The sequence below is a fragment of the Simochromis diagramma genome, unplaced genomic scaffold, assembly GCF_900408965.1.
Source record: "Simochromis diagramma unplaced genomic scaffold, fSimDia1.1 OVJJ01000483.1, whole genome shotgun sequence".
NCBI classification, from domain to species: Eukaryota; Metazoa; Chordata; class Actinopteri; order Cichliformes; family Cichlidae; genus Simochromis; species Simochromis diagramma.
Window position 1 is genome coordinate 7,359,180 of NW_024386835.1, and position 15,544 is coordinate 7,374,723.

General features: G+C 42.1%; 1 protein-coding gene across 1 annotated transcript; it reads right to left on the reverse strand.

Annotated features, from left to right (window-relative positions):
- Positions 1-179: 179 nt before the first annotated feature.
- On the reverse strand, positions 180-13,834 carry pcsk1 (proprotein convertase subtilisin/kexin type 1). The gene is made up of 14 exons (XM_040029118.1): positions 13,425-13,834; positions 12,340-12,444; positions 12,131-12,253; positions 9,142-9,288; positions 7,989-8,065; positions 7,118-7,206; positions 6,057-6,229; positions 5,418-5,630; positions 5,226-5,326; positions 4,903-5,136; positions 3,593-3,750; positions 3,374-3,507; positions 3,064-3,225; positions 180-2,285 (listed from the first exon to the last, which is right to left on the reverse strand). Exons 1-14 carry the CDS (start codon positions 13,605-13,607, stop codon positions 1,875-1,877), a joined length of 2,310 nt encoding a protein of 769 aa, XP_039885052.1. The 5' UTR covers positions 13,608-13,834; the 3' UTR covers positions 180-1,874.
- Positions 13,835-15,544: the final 1,710 nt, after the last annotated feature.

Consider the following 15,544-nt stretch of genomic DNA (forward strand, 5'->3'; position numbering starts at 1 on the left):
AAGTCTGCAGCAACTGTGTGATGCTCTCATGTCAATATGGACTAAAAATCTGTGAGGAATCTTTGCAGCACCTTGTTGAATTACAGCAGTGCAGAAAGAAAAAGGGAGATCCAACTCAGTATTAGCAAGGTGGCCCTAACCTATTGCCAGAGACTCAAACACACACAAGAAGTCACTTTGCAGTTTATTAAGATAAATAATAATAATTTTTTGTACACCCATACAGATATCACAACATAACATTGGTTTGTGTAAACAACTCTGGCCTGAAGTCTCAGCCAGAAACTAAAACATAAAGGAAACAGCATGGACTACACTAAAGAATGGCTAAATTACAGGGTGCATGTAAAGCGTTTTTCCAAACATTGTTGTTTTCCTGTCACTGTGTTGGCAGAGCAGTGGGGGCGGGCAGCTCCAAGCTGGAGGGTAGGGACTCTGCATAAGGACTTCATAGCTATTTATGTCATAAACACTTACACTAGCATCTCTAAACCAACCTACATCACATAGAGATGAGTATGCACATGTGTTACAGCATATTTTAAGGCGTTCAACATGAATGTGCTTAAGAGTTGTACTGCAGAGCCCCTACTCTACACAGCTTTTGGTCAGTCAATAGATTGATTAAAATCAAACAACACCAGAGAAGTGGTTTATTTGCAAATAATAATGCAAAAAATAAAAATAAAATTGTGTCCAGGATTCACAGAACTGTTTATAGATGGCATATTACAAATTCTGATTAAAGAGCTTTTTGCACAGGAGCTTCTTTGTAAGAGCAGGATTTTTGGCAGTGCTCATTTGCAGTGATTATAACTACACTGACTTTACTGAACTGTGTCATGAGAAAATAAATAGTTTGAGACTTTGAGACTCTATATATTGTTTCATAACCTATAAGGTATCCATAGAAAAATATTTAATTTAATGCAGCATTATACTCATACAAAATTAAACAAATTGCACAAGAAGATTAATCTGTAATTCGCTCCAACTGAAAAGATTTCCAGTGCTCTTTCAGTCATTTGTTGCTATCATAATCTTTTCTAGTTTTAATGTTTCGTCTGTATTATCGTGTCATCTGTATCATTTTACACTAAATAATCTGTCACACTAAATATATTTCTCTAAATACTTTGAAAAGTCCTCTGTTGAGGTTCGCTGACACCCTGAGAATAAATCTTTAGTCAACACTTTTAAACCTTTTCAAACGACTAATCGAATTCAAATTTAATTTCACTCTTAAATTCATGTTGATTTGAATTAGGATCAATTTGTCCCCTACAGCAAATAAATTTGTAGTGAGAAACATATTGACATAAACTTTGGACAATGCCAAAAAAAGTCTGTAGAAATGGGATTTTTGAATCAGAATGTCAAGATTTTTGATGTAATTACAAATCCATATTACAATCCATGTCTCTGAATAATATATAGATAATATATAGCTACTATTACAAAACTTAGATTCTAAAGGTGGCATGCTTCAGCAGGCAGTAAAGAGATGAGAGAAAAGGCCACCGTCAACCCCATCACCACCACCAACTCCACTTTTCGTCTGGTGTAAATGATTTTTTTTACTTTCACTACATGGAGATAAAGCAGATGCTTTGAATCACATTTGGACATTATGCACTGAATGAAGGAATTTAAATATCTGTTTACAAAAGGTGATTGGCAAGTGAAGGTTAATAGGTCAGATATGCAGCATTTTGGGGGGAACAACAGAACAGGAAGAGTTCTCTCTTTTTCTGTATCTTTTTTCCTCCTCCTCTCCCAGTGCCTGGTCTCAGCCTTCTTCGTTTCACCTTGTTCCACAGCTCCCAAACCAACAGTCTCTTCCACTTAGATCTCCTCACTGCTCTGTTAGACTTTCACTTGCGGGCATCGTCGAGCATCTCAAACAGGGCCTGGAGCAGACGGTCATCTCTGTGCCTGTACGGCTTGGTGCTGTAGAAGCCGTCACTGTAGTCACTGTAGACACTGTCCTCAGGGCTCCGGTACTTGTTGATCATGTCCAGAGCCTGGTACAGCTTCTGAGGCGGGAGTCTCGTAGCAGGGGGAGAGAAGCTCTGGCCCAGCTGCTGCTGCTTCCTCCAGGCCTTGGCAATGGGCTCAGACTGCTGCAGCGCTGGGGTCTGCCGGTTGAAGGCCGTCTGCAGGAGACGCAGCAGAGCAAGGGAGGGGGAGAAGGGTGAATTTGAGGGTTTTTTGATCTCCTTCTCTGAGTTATTAGGAGAGGCTTGGGCATTCTCAGTCTTCTGAGGTTGGGCCTGTGTTGGCTCCTGTAACAGCAGACACAAAGAGAGAAAGGAGGCTAGCCATTAGTTTGGCACACTCACAGTGATACCAGAATAATCCAATGAGGAGGTCTAAAGTTTGGTTTCGATTCTTGTGGGTCGTAAAATATGTTTAAAAATTGTTTCTATGGACAAGATCCCTGTATCACTGCTTTGCAGATGTAGACAGGCTAGCTGAAATAAAACAACATCTGTTATCAGATCTAAACAAGGTTCCTGTCATCTCCTTATCGTTTAGCCCTCTGAGGTCTAAGTTATCAAATGTGCTAACCCTAATCTAATCCTGCCCTGCGCTGCTGGGAGAGCAGCACCAACAATTGCTCGCAAACTTAGTCTAATGCTCAAATCCCACACATCTTTTGAGATCTGAAATGTAACACTGACTGGGATTCAGAACATTTCTTGTTTTTGCATGGATTCTTTTACATAGTTAACAGGATCATTACTACATCATCAAACATCTGAAAAGCTTCTGTGTTTGTTACACTAAGATTTGTCGACCGAATAGACAACATAAGCACGGTTATCGTGTTGGCTTTGAACCGATTCTGTGGTGTAGGATTTATATGCATCAAGCTGCCAATCACTGTTAGAATTAAAAACTGGTACATAGTTTAAACTTCGCGCTTTCGACTCAAGTTGATCTTAAATGGATGCTTTGATCTGTTCCTTTGTGTGCTTATTACTGTCTGTCAATCGTCTAGCATCCAAACCTTCGTAGGCATTCACCTGCAGTTTTAATTTATGTTGGACTTGCACTCACCTCCATCATGTCATCCATATGTTCTACACCACGGCGGTCGTTCTGCACGGCATTGTAAGGAATGTACACTCGAGGTTTCTTCATGTGCTCCGGTTTTTCTGATGTTCCATGAAGGATCAGCTTCCAGTTCAAAATCCGACCCTTGTTCTCCATGCGGCCGGACTGGGTAAGGTTTGAAAAATATATACAATATATAAAAAAGACTTAATTTTACTTATAGTAGACAGTGGAATTTGTATTGGGATTACATGTAGAAAGAAGATTTTCATCACAACATATATAAGTACATATATATACATTCTTAACTCACAGTATCTGTGATTTTTAGGGTCCATGTACCAGCAGGGTCCTCCCCCCATGTGTGGACGGACATGAAGTCCCAGTTTCTGAAGCCGTTAGAGGATGTGTCCCTCTCTCTCTCTGCTAGCAGCACTGTACTGGTCCCTGAGGGAAAAGCCAAAAAGGATTATTTGAGAGCTTTGTCATTTCGCTCGCGTGTGTTATTTGTGTTTGTGTGCATGTCTCTAACCAGCTGGAGAGGTGAGTGTGATGTGTAGGTCCCCCCTCCTGGTATATTCAATGCTCGCCTCCACCTGCACATGCTCCAGTGAGCGGACCGCGTTCTCTTGGCCTGCACAGGCTTTAGTTGGAATCTCTATAGTGATCTCCCCCGTTGCTTTTAGCTCCCTGCGGGATGCATTAAAATAGCAGTGAAACAGCAGGCAGCAAACAGCTCCTCATGACGACAAAAATTGATCATATGTGACATTATATCATTTTTGCAGGTAACTCAGCTAAAACAAGCAAAACGACAACAACAACAACAAAATCCTGCACTACTTTAGTTGCACAGCTTGCATATCAGTTTATAGTTAGTTCAGACACATATATATATGCACATATAAAATGCATATGAGGCATTTGAAACCTCTGCTCGTTTATTTGCATAAAAAAAATAAAAAAGCTAATCCCCATCTCTCCCAGACATGAATGAAAGGATTTCCGTGTTCAAGCTGGCATAAAGCTGGAGGGGGGGTTGTAGCCCACTAAGCATTGACGGAAATGTAAAGCCAAATCCCCGGGATTAAACATGGATGTTGGGCGGTAATGGGGAAACTGGGTGCTATTGAGTCCCATAATCCAAAGCAAATTGCAGAACAGACACTTTCAGGAAGACACAGCTCAGCTGACCTCGGCTGCCTGTCGGTCTTTCCAATATGCTCTTAAAAGTTTCAATGACGGATCAATTTTCTTCGATTTCTTGTTAATATAAACATGACATCTAGTGAGATAGAGGGAAAGGAAGGTGTTTTTTTTTTTACTTTCTCCATGGCTGGTAGCTTATGTATTTGAATACTTAATCCCAATGCTCAACAAACAGGTAAACGTAAAGGTAAAGGCTGGCATAAAATTTAAATGACTGTGGCTTTCGTGCGTTTTCATTGCAAAGAAATCTCCTGCGCTCAGGCTTAAGAGTTTATATTCTCATGACTCGAATCAACAAGTAACAGATGTGTCTTTAATAACACAGATGGGTTTGCCTGTTTGCTCTGCTGGAATCAACATGTCAGGACAAAAGGGAACAAGCTTTCTCTCTGTATATCTAAAATTAGATACTGAAAATGATTGTTGGATTGTGTGGTGGACTTAATCACGATCGTGTCCGGGATATATTAGTTACAATGTGCACGTGTCATACAGCTAGTATCATCATGCATCATTTGATCAAAAAATCTTGTCCTTTTGTTGCCATTAATAATTAAAAAAAATAAATTACAACATGAAATAAAACTAACACCATGCAGACAAATGGAGCAGCAGCTGTAAAATTTTACACACCTTGGCTGAAAAGAATCATCTCTGACTATACATTGCTTCTTCTCTGGCACATGCTTCCAAGTGGCCAGGTCAGCTAGGTCCACCAAGGCTTTGGCGTTGAGAAGGCCAAACCCAAAGCGGCTGTTGACCATCAGCCCTGCTCCGTTCCTCTTCCAGCCGGGGTTATTGGCCAAAGGATCAAACTCTGACGTCCAGACCACGATGTGCTGCAGGTCTCTCCAGGTAAGGTCAGGACTGAGTAGTGAGATCAGTCAGCATTTAATAATACTTAAACTGTCAATGGCATAAATATATTTTAAATGAGTTCAAATTTTAGATCATACTTTTGTTCCAGTGCCAGGGCAAATATTCCAGCAGCCAGCGGGGCAGAAGCTGAAGTTCCAGTGTGAGTCTGAGTGCACTCATTATGGAGATCGGCACTGGTCTGAAAACCAAGCAGGCAACAAATGACGTTAAAACGAAAATCATGCCACAATCTAACCTTACATGTGACACAAACAGACGTGGTTACATACGATCCTCTGGTCAGTGTAGTCTCCACTGCTGTACGCCGTAGCCAGAGTGGAGGAGCACTTCTCAGCGTACCACGGGGACAGGCCCTGCTGGGAGGCACTGCTGATTGAGATAGTGTAGATGCTGTCTGTGTAGCCGTCACAGTCACAGTTATCACCCTGGCGGCCGCCGTTCCCCGATGCCCAAACAAAGATAGAGCCTTTTCCACCACGGCCCTACAGAAGGCATGAAAGACAAAAGCAAGCACAGCTTGGATTTGTGCTATCAGATATTGCCCTGTAGCTTATACTCCTAATAAGACACTGTACAAACACTGTAATGCTGTCATATAGGATTACACACTAATATATAAATGTTGGCATTTAATGAATTATTTAGAGGTGTAGGGTGTAATAAATTTCATGTGAAAAGTTTTTGTCTTATTTTGACAAAAGCAGTCTGAGAGTAAATCAGTGCTGTCCGCTGCCAATCTTTGCTAATAAACTGGAAGTCATGGCACTTTGTCATTAGCAGTTTTATTCTCAGGAACTAATTATGTTGTCCATATTGATTTTTTCCAATCACACTTCCTTTCTGCTGCACATAGCAGCTCCTATTAGGAATGCCAAATGTGTTTCAAAGCTCCCAGTTGGATCATATACCTTCTGAATGCCATATTCAAAAGCTTTCTGCGCCAGACGACCAGGGCCCTCCACTGTCTTGCCGTCATCATTTGGTCCCCAGCTGGCACTGTAAATGTCCACGTGTTCCGGATTGAACCCAATAGAGCTCGCCTCGATGGCATCGGTCACAATCCCGTCCAGCATACGAATCCCTGAGCAGAGTGAGACGGGAAGGTTAGAGCGGTCTCCAGACTCTTGGGCTTACTGTCAGTTACTGACTATTCATTATGGTTTAATTAAAACAAACAAAGAAAAGTCAAAGACTTTAATTAATTTGCTATGAATAAAACTCTTCTCTTTAGATTTTAAAGATGATGTTGCTGCTGCCCATTCATATTTTTTGAGCCATAATATGCAGATCATTGTTTCAGTGGATTGGAGCTGAGTAATTTTGTAGATTGACATTATGCAACCATCTGGTATCAAAATCAGGCCTCCATCAGGAAGTCTTTCCTCCACACATGCTTAAAATAAAACTAAAACAACAAAAATCCCAGGATAGCAGCCAGAGTACTGAAAAAAAACCCAGCCATTTCTGCTCTTTTGCATCCTGACTAAGAACATTAACAAGAACATTAAAAGAGGACGGGATTGCTTCACAGTGGTACATGTGTTCCAACTTTGTTGAGATTCTTAACGTGGTATATTTTTAACATTTGGGTTAGTATCTGTTTAACACAAAGACAAAGATGCTGTAAGAGGTGGCTTATAATAAATATATGAATAATTAAACCTGGGTCAACATGTTTTTGTCATTGGACAAAAATCCTCAATCATCTCTCAGCAGAGTGTCAACATCAGGAAATCTAAAGGAAAAAAAGCCCAAATGGGATTTTAAACGGGAAGAGTGATGTTTTAATCCTGAATAGAGAACAAATATCATCATTTACTCTTGGCACTCATGAGCCTTGTCCCCTCTCTTAGAGGAGAGATCTACAACAGTCTAGCTATAAATCTATAAATCTATAAATTTCCCCTCCCTCCTTCCCCTACATGTCTGTCTACTGTGGGTCTAAAAAAGGGGAAACTAAACCTCTTACCTCCAACCTTAGAGTTGTAGGCCACTCCAACCCCACATTTATTGTTGTCTGCCTGCATTGCAATCTCCCCAGCACACCTAGTGCCATGCCTGAGAAGAAAAAACACAATTAATTAACAACACTCATTACCCACTACCTTGTTTAGTTATATAACTTATCTCATTGAATTTCATATTTAGAGCAGAGGCTAAAACAGAGGTGTTTTTGTTTGACTGGCTCCAATTCATCCAGGAGGCTTTGAACTGGAGTGGAGTATTCGGATAACAAAGGAGCTCGGGGTTGCTGGCAGAGGATAAAGTGTGTGGATGTGCATGCGTGTGCGGCAGCTGGCAGAGAGAGGATTGTTAACCTAAACAGGAGTAAAGTGAGTCCAACGTGAGCGCTGTTTTCCAATTTTCTTGCCGTTATCTGAAGCTACTGCAGAAACACTCTGTTTATGGAAAGGATTTACACTGCTAAACTACGTATGACGACCCCTGCCCCTTGTTTTCAGTCTTTTCTCATGTGTTTCAAGTCTTTGCTACACCTGGACCTTGTGTTTCCAGACTATAAATCTGGCACTCTCTCATCTCCCGCTTGTGCGCTGCACTTGTCTTTCTTTCATTTTTGGTTATTTACTAAATTTACAACACTTGTAATATCTTTTCACACATGCACACTCTACCCCACTGATCCTGTTGATTTACACACCTCATTAGCTTGTATTTCAGTTGTTGTAACTGATAATGTTTAAATTGGCAAACGGTGTGTCCATCTTTTTGTCCCGGCTCTACAAGCCAGGTTGTGACAGGAGGAAGAGTTAGTCCTATTTTGTTAAAAAAACAAAGGAAAGACAGATGAAGCAGTGAGAATACCAGTGCCATTAACTTACTTGTTTTCATTAGTGGAGTCATATCTAGGGAAAGGGTCGGGATCATTGTCATTGAAATCATAGCTGGCTGCTGGATCCTGGAAAAAGTGACAAGGGAACACAACAGTCAGGGGGTGTTTCTGAAAAGATGGGATGAGGTCGGTTCACGCCAGTGACGACACACGCTTCAAACACAGATTCGCCATGGCCTACCTCCTGTCATGGTAACACATATGATTGCGTTCAGAGAACAGAGGTGTTGTGGTCAAACAGTGAAACCACACATACTGAATTATTGCTCTTGGCAGGAGGTTGCGGCATGAATTTACAAACTGCCCTTTTTATTTATAGCAAGATATATCTGCTCTCCATTTTTCTCATTCCTGTCATTCTCCTGCATTACAAGCGCAGTCAATCATAGAAATGACCCTCTAGCTGAAAGGGAAGTCAAACAGAGCTGTTTTAGCTTCTTTTCAGTTTCTGGTTCTCAGCAGCAGCTTTAACATCAAATTAATGGCCGTGACTGTCATCTTTAAATGGACTGCCATTAAGTAAATGCAAATGCATGCCACTCATATGCCCTGATCGCTGAGGATGAGTGTCTCACTTGATTGGCCCTAGTTGATTAACCAGTGTTAACTTGATTACAGTGGGAGTCTTTTCCATCAGGCCTGTGGATGACCCCTGTCACACATCATTTCTTTTCTTCTCTTGCTCACTCCCTGTCTCTTCCGCCTTCATTCTCTTGCTTTCTGCTCGCTTCTGACAGCAACGGCACTGTTTGAAACCAAACCACAGATGGAGCCTTTAGAGTTTTTCTCAACAAGAGAAACTATGCCAAACTGAAACGTCTCTTTGAGCTTCTTTTCAGTCGCCCTCAGTCTCATCGGCTCGTAATTACGAGACAGTCAAAACATTCACGGAAGAACAACAAATGTTTTCAAATTTTGCATCCTTGTTCGCTAGGAGTGCAGTCATTCGCAGTGAAATCATCATTACAGTTAAACGCCCATCTAGAAATGAAAGCTCATAAAGCTCCTCTGAGGTAGGCATTATCATATAGATGATTTAATACTGCCTTTATGAGTCGTCTTGCAAGGTGTCACCAGCAGCATTGCTATAGCAACGACAGACCCAGACTACGGAGGCTGTCTCCATGGAAACGGTGTCTTACGTAGTTGGAGTAGATGTCTGTGTGGTTCCACTCCAGCCCGTCATCGAGAACGGTGATGACCACTCCTTTCCCCGTGATGCCTTTCTGCCACACGGGGATCACGTGCAGGTCGAGTTTCGGCAGCGAGGAGGACGTCCGCGTGTCTTGCTGGAAGAGAGGCACGACATCACAAAATGACACACGAGTAATTTCAAGTTAGATTACGTGTGAAATATCTACGACCACTTCATTTAGTCAGGCTGTTAAAGCATTATCATGCAACGGTCAGCCAAAGTTCTCCAGTCTCCTGGTTCTTCCACTGACCTTTACCTGAAATTCATTACCGGATTGGAGGCATTTCCTTTGTCACTTCACTTTCACTGCTGGGCCACTTGAAAACAGATTGCTATGGGAAGGTCATATAATTCAGGCTTTTGTGTTTTCAAAACAATCAAATCGGCTGATTAGCCTAACCCTCAAAGTGCCTAACAATATCTGGAGATGAAGTGTGTGTCAGCCCACAGTTTTTCTGGTTTTCCTGCCTCGACACACATTCAATCCCCCTGTCGGCATATTTAGAAATCCATCTCTGTGGCTGTATAACATTACACAGTGTGGAGTGCATCAAGCCTGTTTTAAATGGAAAATCAGCAGGGGGTGGATGGAGAGGGAGCAGGGCTGAAGCCTGTTTGCTTTGGGAAGAGCATGATTCAGAGCTGGAGACAGTTAAACCTAAAAAAAGAACTCTGCTCTTTTGCTCTTTGTGCATTATGCACAGACACTGCAGAACGCTTCCCCAAGATGTGACTCATCCCTGTGATATATTCCCTTTTTTCCCCCCTCCCTCCCCGACTTCCACCTCAGTTCCCTGTTTTCACCCCATCCTCTCAGTTGCAGCTGACAATGAATAGAACTCAAATCTCAGAGAAAATACACAACAACTGTCACACTTTTACACAACGTTTGTTCACCAGCAGTTTGTCAGAACGGCTTGTACGCCCAAGACAGCACATAGTTACACATCGCCTGTCTCAGTGTGACCAAATGACTCACTTGTTGATGCTGACAGCAGCTGAGGGGGTCTTTCAGTAACCTGCAATGCATTGATTTTAATGGTAAACACAGCAGCAGCTTTCTCAAGTCTCTCCACGCTCACTGCACATATAACAAACGAGTGGCGACTTAAAACCAGAGAACAAAGATCCCTCGATGCACAATTAAAGTGGACTGACACATGTACAGCCATGGATACACACTCACACACACACCCGCGCGAACAGGGGGGATTTCAGGCTACAAGTATGAGTCACTCTCTGATTAAATTCAGGCAGTCACCCACTCACGATAGATAACGACACTCATCCCAGCTCTCCTCCCCTGCCATTATGCTGGCCTCTGCCCCCGTCACACAGCTCCACCTCAAATCCAGCATCAGTGATCATCGAGTCTTGTAACCTGTCGCACCTCTTTGCTTTACTCACACACTGCAACCTTCTATTACCATTCAGCACTCTTTTTTTTCTTTTCTTATTATCTACTTATTATGTGTGTGTGTGTGTGTGTGTGTGTCTGTGTGTGCATACACTAGAGCTAAAAAAAAACCAAACATATTATACTATAGTGGCTGAGACCATCGCTTTGTCTACCTCTGCTTTTGTCCGTGCTGAGTGGAGGAAGTGAATAAATCATGATGCTTGAGGAGGAATATCTTGTGGGCCGTGCAGCAGCACAGACACAGGCTGATGTGGAAATACACTAAGCGGCACTTTAAGGCCAATTCCATTAGTGTCATCATCCCTCATCGGCAAAAATGATTCATCTCAATTTGTTTTCTTATTCTGCACAAGCGTGTGACTCATGTTCAGTTAGTGCAGGTGCAAAAAAGTCGGGGCTAAGCGTAATGCACATCCCTTGCTCTCTATTTCTTTCACCTTAAACGCACACACCAGCACATATGCAGCACACAGTTATGTAGCCATTTTGACGTAGGTAAGGCAGGTGTTGCAGATCGCTTTAAAGAAACGTTAGGGTCAGTTAATTATTATGATCAGCGACATTTGTGTTCACCTACTTTGCTGATAAAAGGACCGCTCTGAAAAAAAAAAAGGGTTATTATTTTTCTTTTTGGGTAAGAGAAAAAGCAGTGACTCAATTGATCAGCTAAAATGAATTCAATTAATCAGAATTTGAATGATTTTTGTAAAAAAGTCAGACATCTCTTTTTAAAAAAGAGGCAAGAAAAAAGCTGTGTTTTGCCCTGAAAAGCTTACAAAAACCCAAGCAGCTGCAATAGTAGGCACTTTGCATTCAGCCATGCTAAAAGTCCTGAACTTATGGATCAAACTCTATGAAGATGTTGGGGTCAGTTTGTGCTCAGGGTTTAAATGAATATGGTAGTAATGGATCTGGAAAGGGATATGATGCTGTGACATGCTACTGTTGTATGCTACTACTTGGCCTCACAGGGCTAAAACATCCAATTGAGGGTAAATTGAGACCTAATGTTCTACTCTACACCATCCCGCTGGATTATAGTCTCTCCATCCCTCTCATCTCCATGAGGGACTGGATAACCAATTAAGCAAATGGCTCTTTTGGCAAGAACTGCTTGATAGTATGCTATTGTTTCACTGTTGTCATGTTTTTCCTCTACTCTTTGGGCAGAGGTTATGGGAACAAATGGAAGCGTTTGCTGTTCGTTTTGTAGACCAGAGAGTGCAAATTTTGCATATATATTTATGCATTAATCCCCCTCTCGAAGCACAAGGGCTCTGTGGGGACAGAGCAGAAACTGTAGGGAGCTGTCCAGCACTCACAGGGCTTTGGGATATATGTCTCATGGGTAGACAGACTGGGTGCATGCAAACAGAAGGCCAAACCAAGCCCAAAGTACACAACACAATGTGAGTTGAAGTGTGGTTGCCGACTTAGATCTGGCGTTTAAAGAGTTCTAGTGAGTACAAAATGTTTTAATGTTTTATACTTTGAGACTTAATTCAGCGTAACTCACCAGGTACCACTGCTGGTTCCACATGGGATCATCAAAAAGCTTGTCCACCGGGCAGTCCCTGCACTCCCTGAGGGATGCTCGTTTGCTGCGCCGTTTCTCATACTGCTGTTCAGCCCACAACACCTACACATACACAGATAGATGAAGGCATTGGATTTTGTTTTTTTCAGTCTTTAAAGGTTAGACTAGGAGAGAGACAATCCACTCACCCTATCATCCTCGGACAGCTGCCTGGTGATGTGGCTGGCGCTGCGTTTCATTCTGCGAGGATGGCTGCGGTGCTTGAACAAAAAATGGTCTTCCAGGGCCCCGATCTGCCGAGGAGAAGACAAGATGTGCGATAGGAGTGATATTTTATTCATTTATTTCATTTTACAGCATGTGACCAACTGCATCATTAGAAATCAGCCTATTTACACTTTTTGTTTCTAATATTTACAGCTGGAAGCAAATAAAATGCAGTGCCTACAGAAAAGGGGCCTACAGCTATGAAAGCTCACATTTGGATACATTACATGGATCTTTAAGGTTGTTAAAGCTTTTATTAATTACTGTTCGTAGTCTGTTCCACAGCTGAACCAATCACATGTCATTTCCACTGAGGATGAATGCAATTATTTCAAACTTCTTTGGAAACGTGTAGACTAACATACTGAATTCACGTAGGAGAAACTGCACAAATGAACACTGCTTATAACATTTACACCCGGAAGATCAGTTAATCATTGACTGCTGCTTTTCAAAGTCAGGGGATCACTAAGAATTAATGAATTGAGTTTCTAATTGAGACTCAGTGTAATATGTTTGCATAGGTCTGCATTAGTCAGTCTCCAGTAACAGGAAAAGCAGTGATGCACACAGCAGGGATATTAAAACCCTGACTCCCAGGTATGGGTTACCAGAAGGATGTAAACAGTGAGTCATAGCTTGATTAAATAATTTTCCTCTAATGAAAAATGCAGTGTGTGCTTTAGGGCTATCGTTAAACCAATAAGCTTCAACTTTAATGGCTTTACCAAGAAAAACCAGAGTAACTGACAGAGCTATATCCTGCTGGTCTGTTGTTTGAGCACAGCCCACAGCCTGTACTGTAGGCACCACGTTTAATTACCTTTTCACTCACTGCTTTCAGATTTCTAACTGTTAAATGAGCTGTTTGTTACATGAAAACGAGCCTGCAACAATTCTGTACTGGTTCCAGTTTGCCTTCATTTCTTGCCAAATACGGAAACTGCCAATACACAGTTCATTTTAGACTCGTTCACGCATATTGCCGCTGGGCGTTGGTGCCTACCTGTCGGACCAGTTCGTAGTCCAGCTCTCTGGCAATCGCCTCCGCAGCGGACAGCCCGCCCGGGATCTCCACTGCCCACTCGTTCAGGTACTGTCTGTCCCCGTAAGAAGACTGTCGGGGAAGCGCGGAGCAGAGAACGGCAAAAACACAGCACATCACCACCGGACGACATCTCACTTCCATGTCAGAGGTAATTCAACCAGAGAGGAAAAATATTTACAAAGATGCTTTGATTCCCTCCAAGACAGGATAAGCAGCCAGAATTCTCAGATATGAACGCCGTGCAGTGATAATAAATAAATCTTCTTCTTCTTTTTTAGTTTATTCTTGAAGAAACCGCTGGCTGAGATGGAGGGAGAGTGAAACTGCGCGTTATTGGTCCGCCAAGGAGAGGAAATACTGGTGATGGGGAGGGCTGGCTTGTGCGCTGCATGGGTGTGCGTGTGGTCGGGATGGGGAGGGGGAGGAGGGAGGTGATCACACGTCAAATTACTGGTGCTCTGACGTCAATTTGGCGTCTACCTTTGGTGGGATGTGAGCGCAAGTCTCCGAGGATGTAACTCAAAATGTGGTGGGGGTGGGGGGCTCGGACTAAAAATATCTCTCAGTGCCCCCCCCCCCCCCCCACCAGAGGAAGAGAAGGAGGAGGAGAAAGAGGAGACACCGGGAAGAAAACAACAATAACAGAAGTCTTATGTGACCCCCTTTAAGGTGGCTTATCCTTATGAGCCAAATGTCCTCGCAGTCTCTCTTTCACGCATTTATTTGTGCTTTTATTCGTGTGCTTTTGGATGCACCTCGTAGCGTGGATGAGGGAAATCTGTCCCAGTTCACAAAACATCCCACTCTGCCAACACACACATACACGCAAGCGGTTTCAGCACCGCGGACAGCTCCTCGTCCACACCACTGATTCACGTCAGAGAACGAGGAGATAAAACTAAAGCAAACACGGAGCTCCCGGTAAGGGGGAAATGGTTCTTCCACTAACTGAGGACAAAATCCCAACATTATATTTATGGAACCAGACAATTTATTATTTATTAGCTCAGCATTATGTTATTTCAGCTTACACGATAAGAGCGTAATGACTGATACAGCTTTCGTGCAGCAGGTGGAGGTGGACATGGCTGTCAAACAACAGTAATAATGCTTCATATTTCGTAAGTCCATTGACAGCAGCGTGAAATCATAATCTAAAAGGAAGCTATACTTTAAATATAAGAAATTGCTCTCACAATAGTACAATATTTGAGTCTGATTTAAAGCTGCTGAGACAATAACGTGGTTTCATTCTTTCTCCCTGTATATAATTATAATTAGTTTTACATAAATATTATATAAAACTGCTTCTAAGGAAATCTGATAGTTACTGTAGATCTGAGAGTCACAGAAACAGCAGTGCTGCTCAGAGACAGGTGACATTAGTAGCATCTTTCTGGTATAAGCACGCACAGGATGTAAATGTTTATTATTCTCATATTTGTGTTTTTTTCACCCTGTATCTAAACCAGATGATACAAAGGTTTTGACAGTGCTGCCATTAAGTGAGAATATTTAAAGGTTATTGTGCGTTGAGTCTAGTCTGGTTATGTTTTTAGTGTCTATTTGCAGTTTTGATTAGTTTTGATTTGAATAGTCTTTTTCTGAATATTTGTTTTATATGTGTATATTTGGTCACTAAATTCACATGATCAACATATGTTGTGAGTAGGGCTGCCACGATTAGTCGACTAGTCAGGATTACTTCGACTGTCAAAATCGTCGACAACTGATTTAATAGTCGACGCCTTGTTTGAAGCTTTGTAAGATCCCAAAAGACGCAGGAATAAGTAGTAGGATTTAAGAGTGTAATAACGGACTGAAACAGAAGATGGCAGCACTGCATGTACAAGGATGCCAGCTGCCGTTAAACCCCGAAGAAGAAGAAGCTGTGTCCCAGAATTCATAGCGCAGCCCAGCTCAGTTGTCAACAATGGCGGCAGCTAGTTAGTTTTAATATTACTCTTATTATTCTTTCTGGGTCACAAAATAAACGTTTAACATGTTTTCAGGCGAGAATGTAGCTGTGTAAACTTCAAATATCTGCTCAGTTTATCAGGACACCACATATTTTCAAA

Coding starts and splice junctions, on each gene's coding strand:
- pcsk1 (XM_040029118.1), bottom strand. CDS start 13,607: ATGGAAGTGAGATGTCGTCCGGTGGTGATGTGCTGTGTTTTTGCCGTT. Junction 12,445..13,424: donor ACTACGAACTGGTCCGACAG/GTAGGCACCAAC, acceptor TCTCCTCGGCAG/ATCGGGGCCCTGGAAGACCA. Junction 3,751..4,902: donor GATGATTCTTTTCAGCCAAG/GTGTGTAAAATT, acceptor TGCATCCCGCAG/GGAGCTAAAAGCAACGGGGG.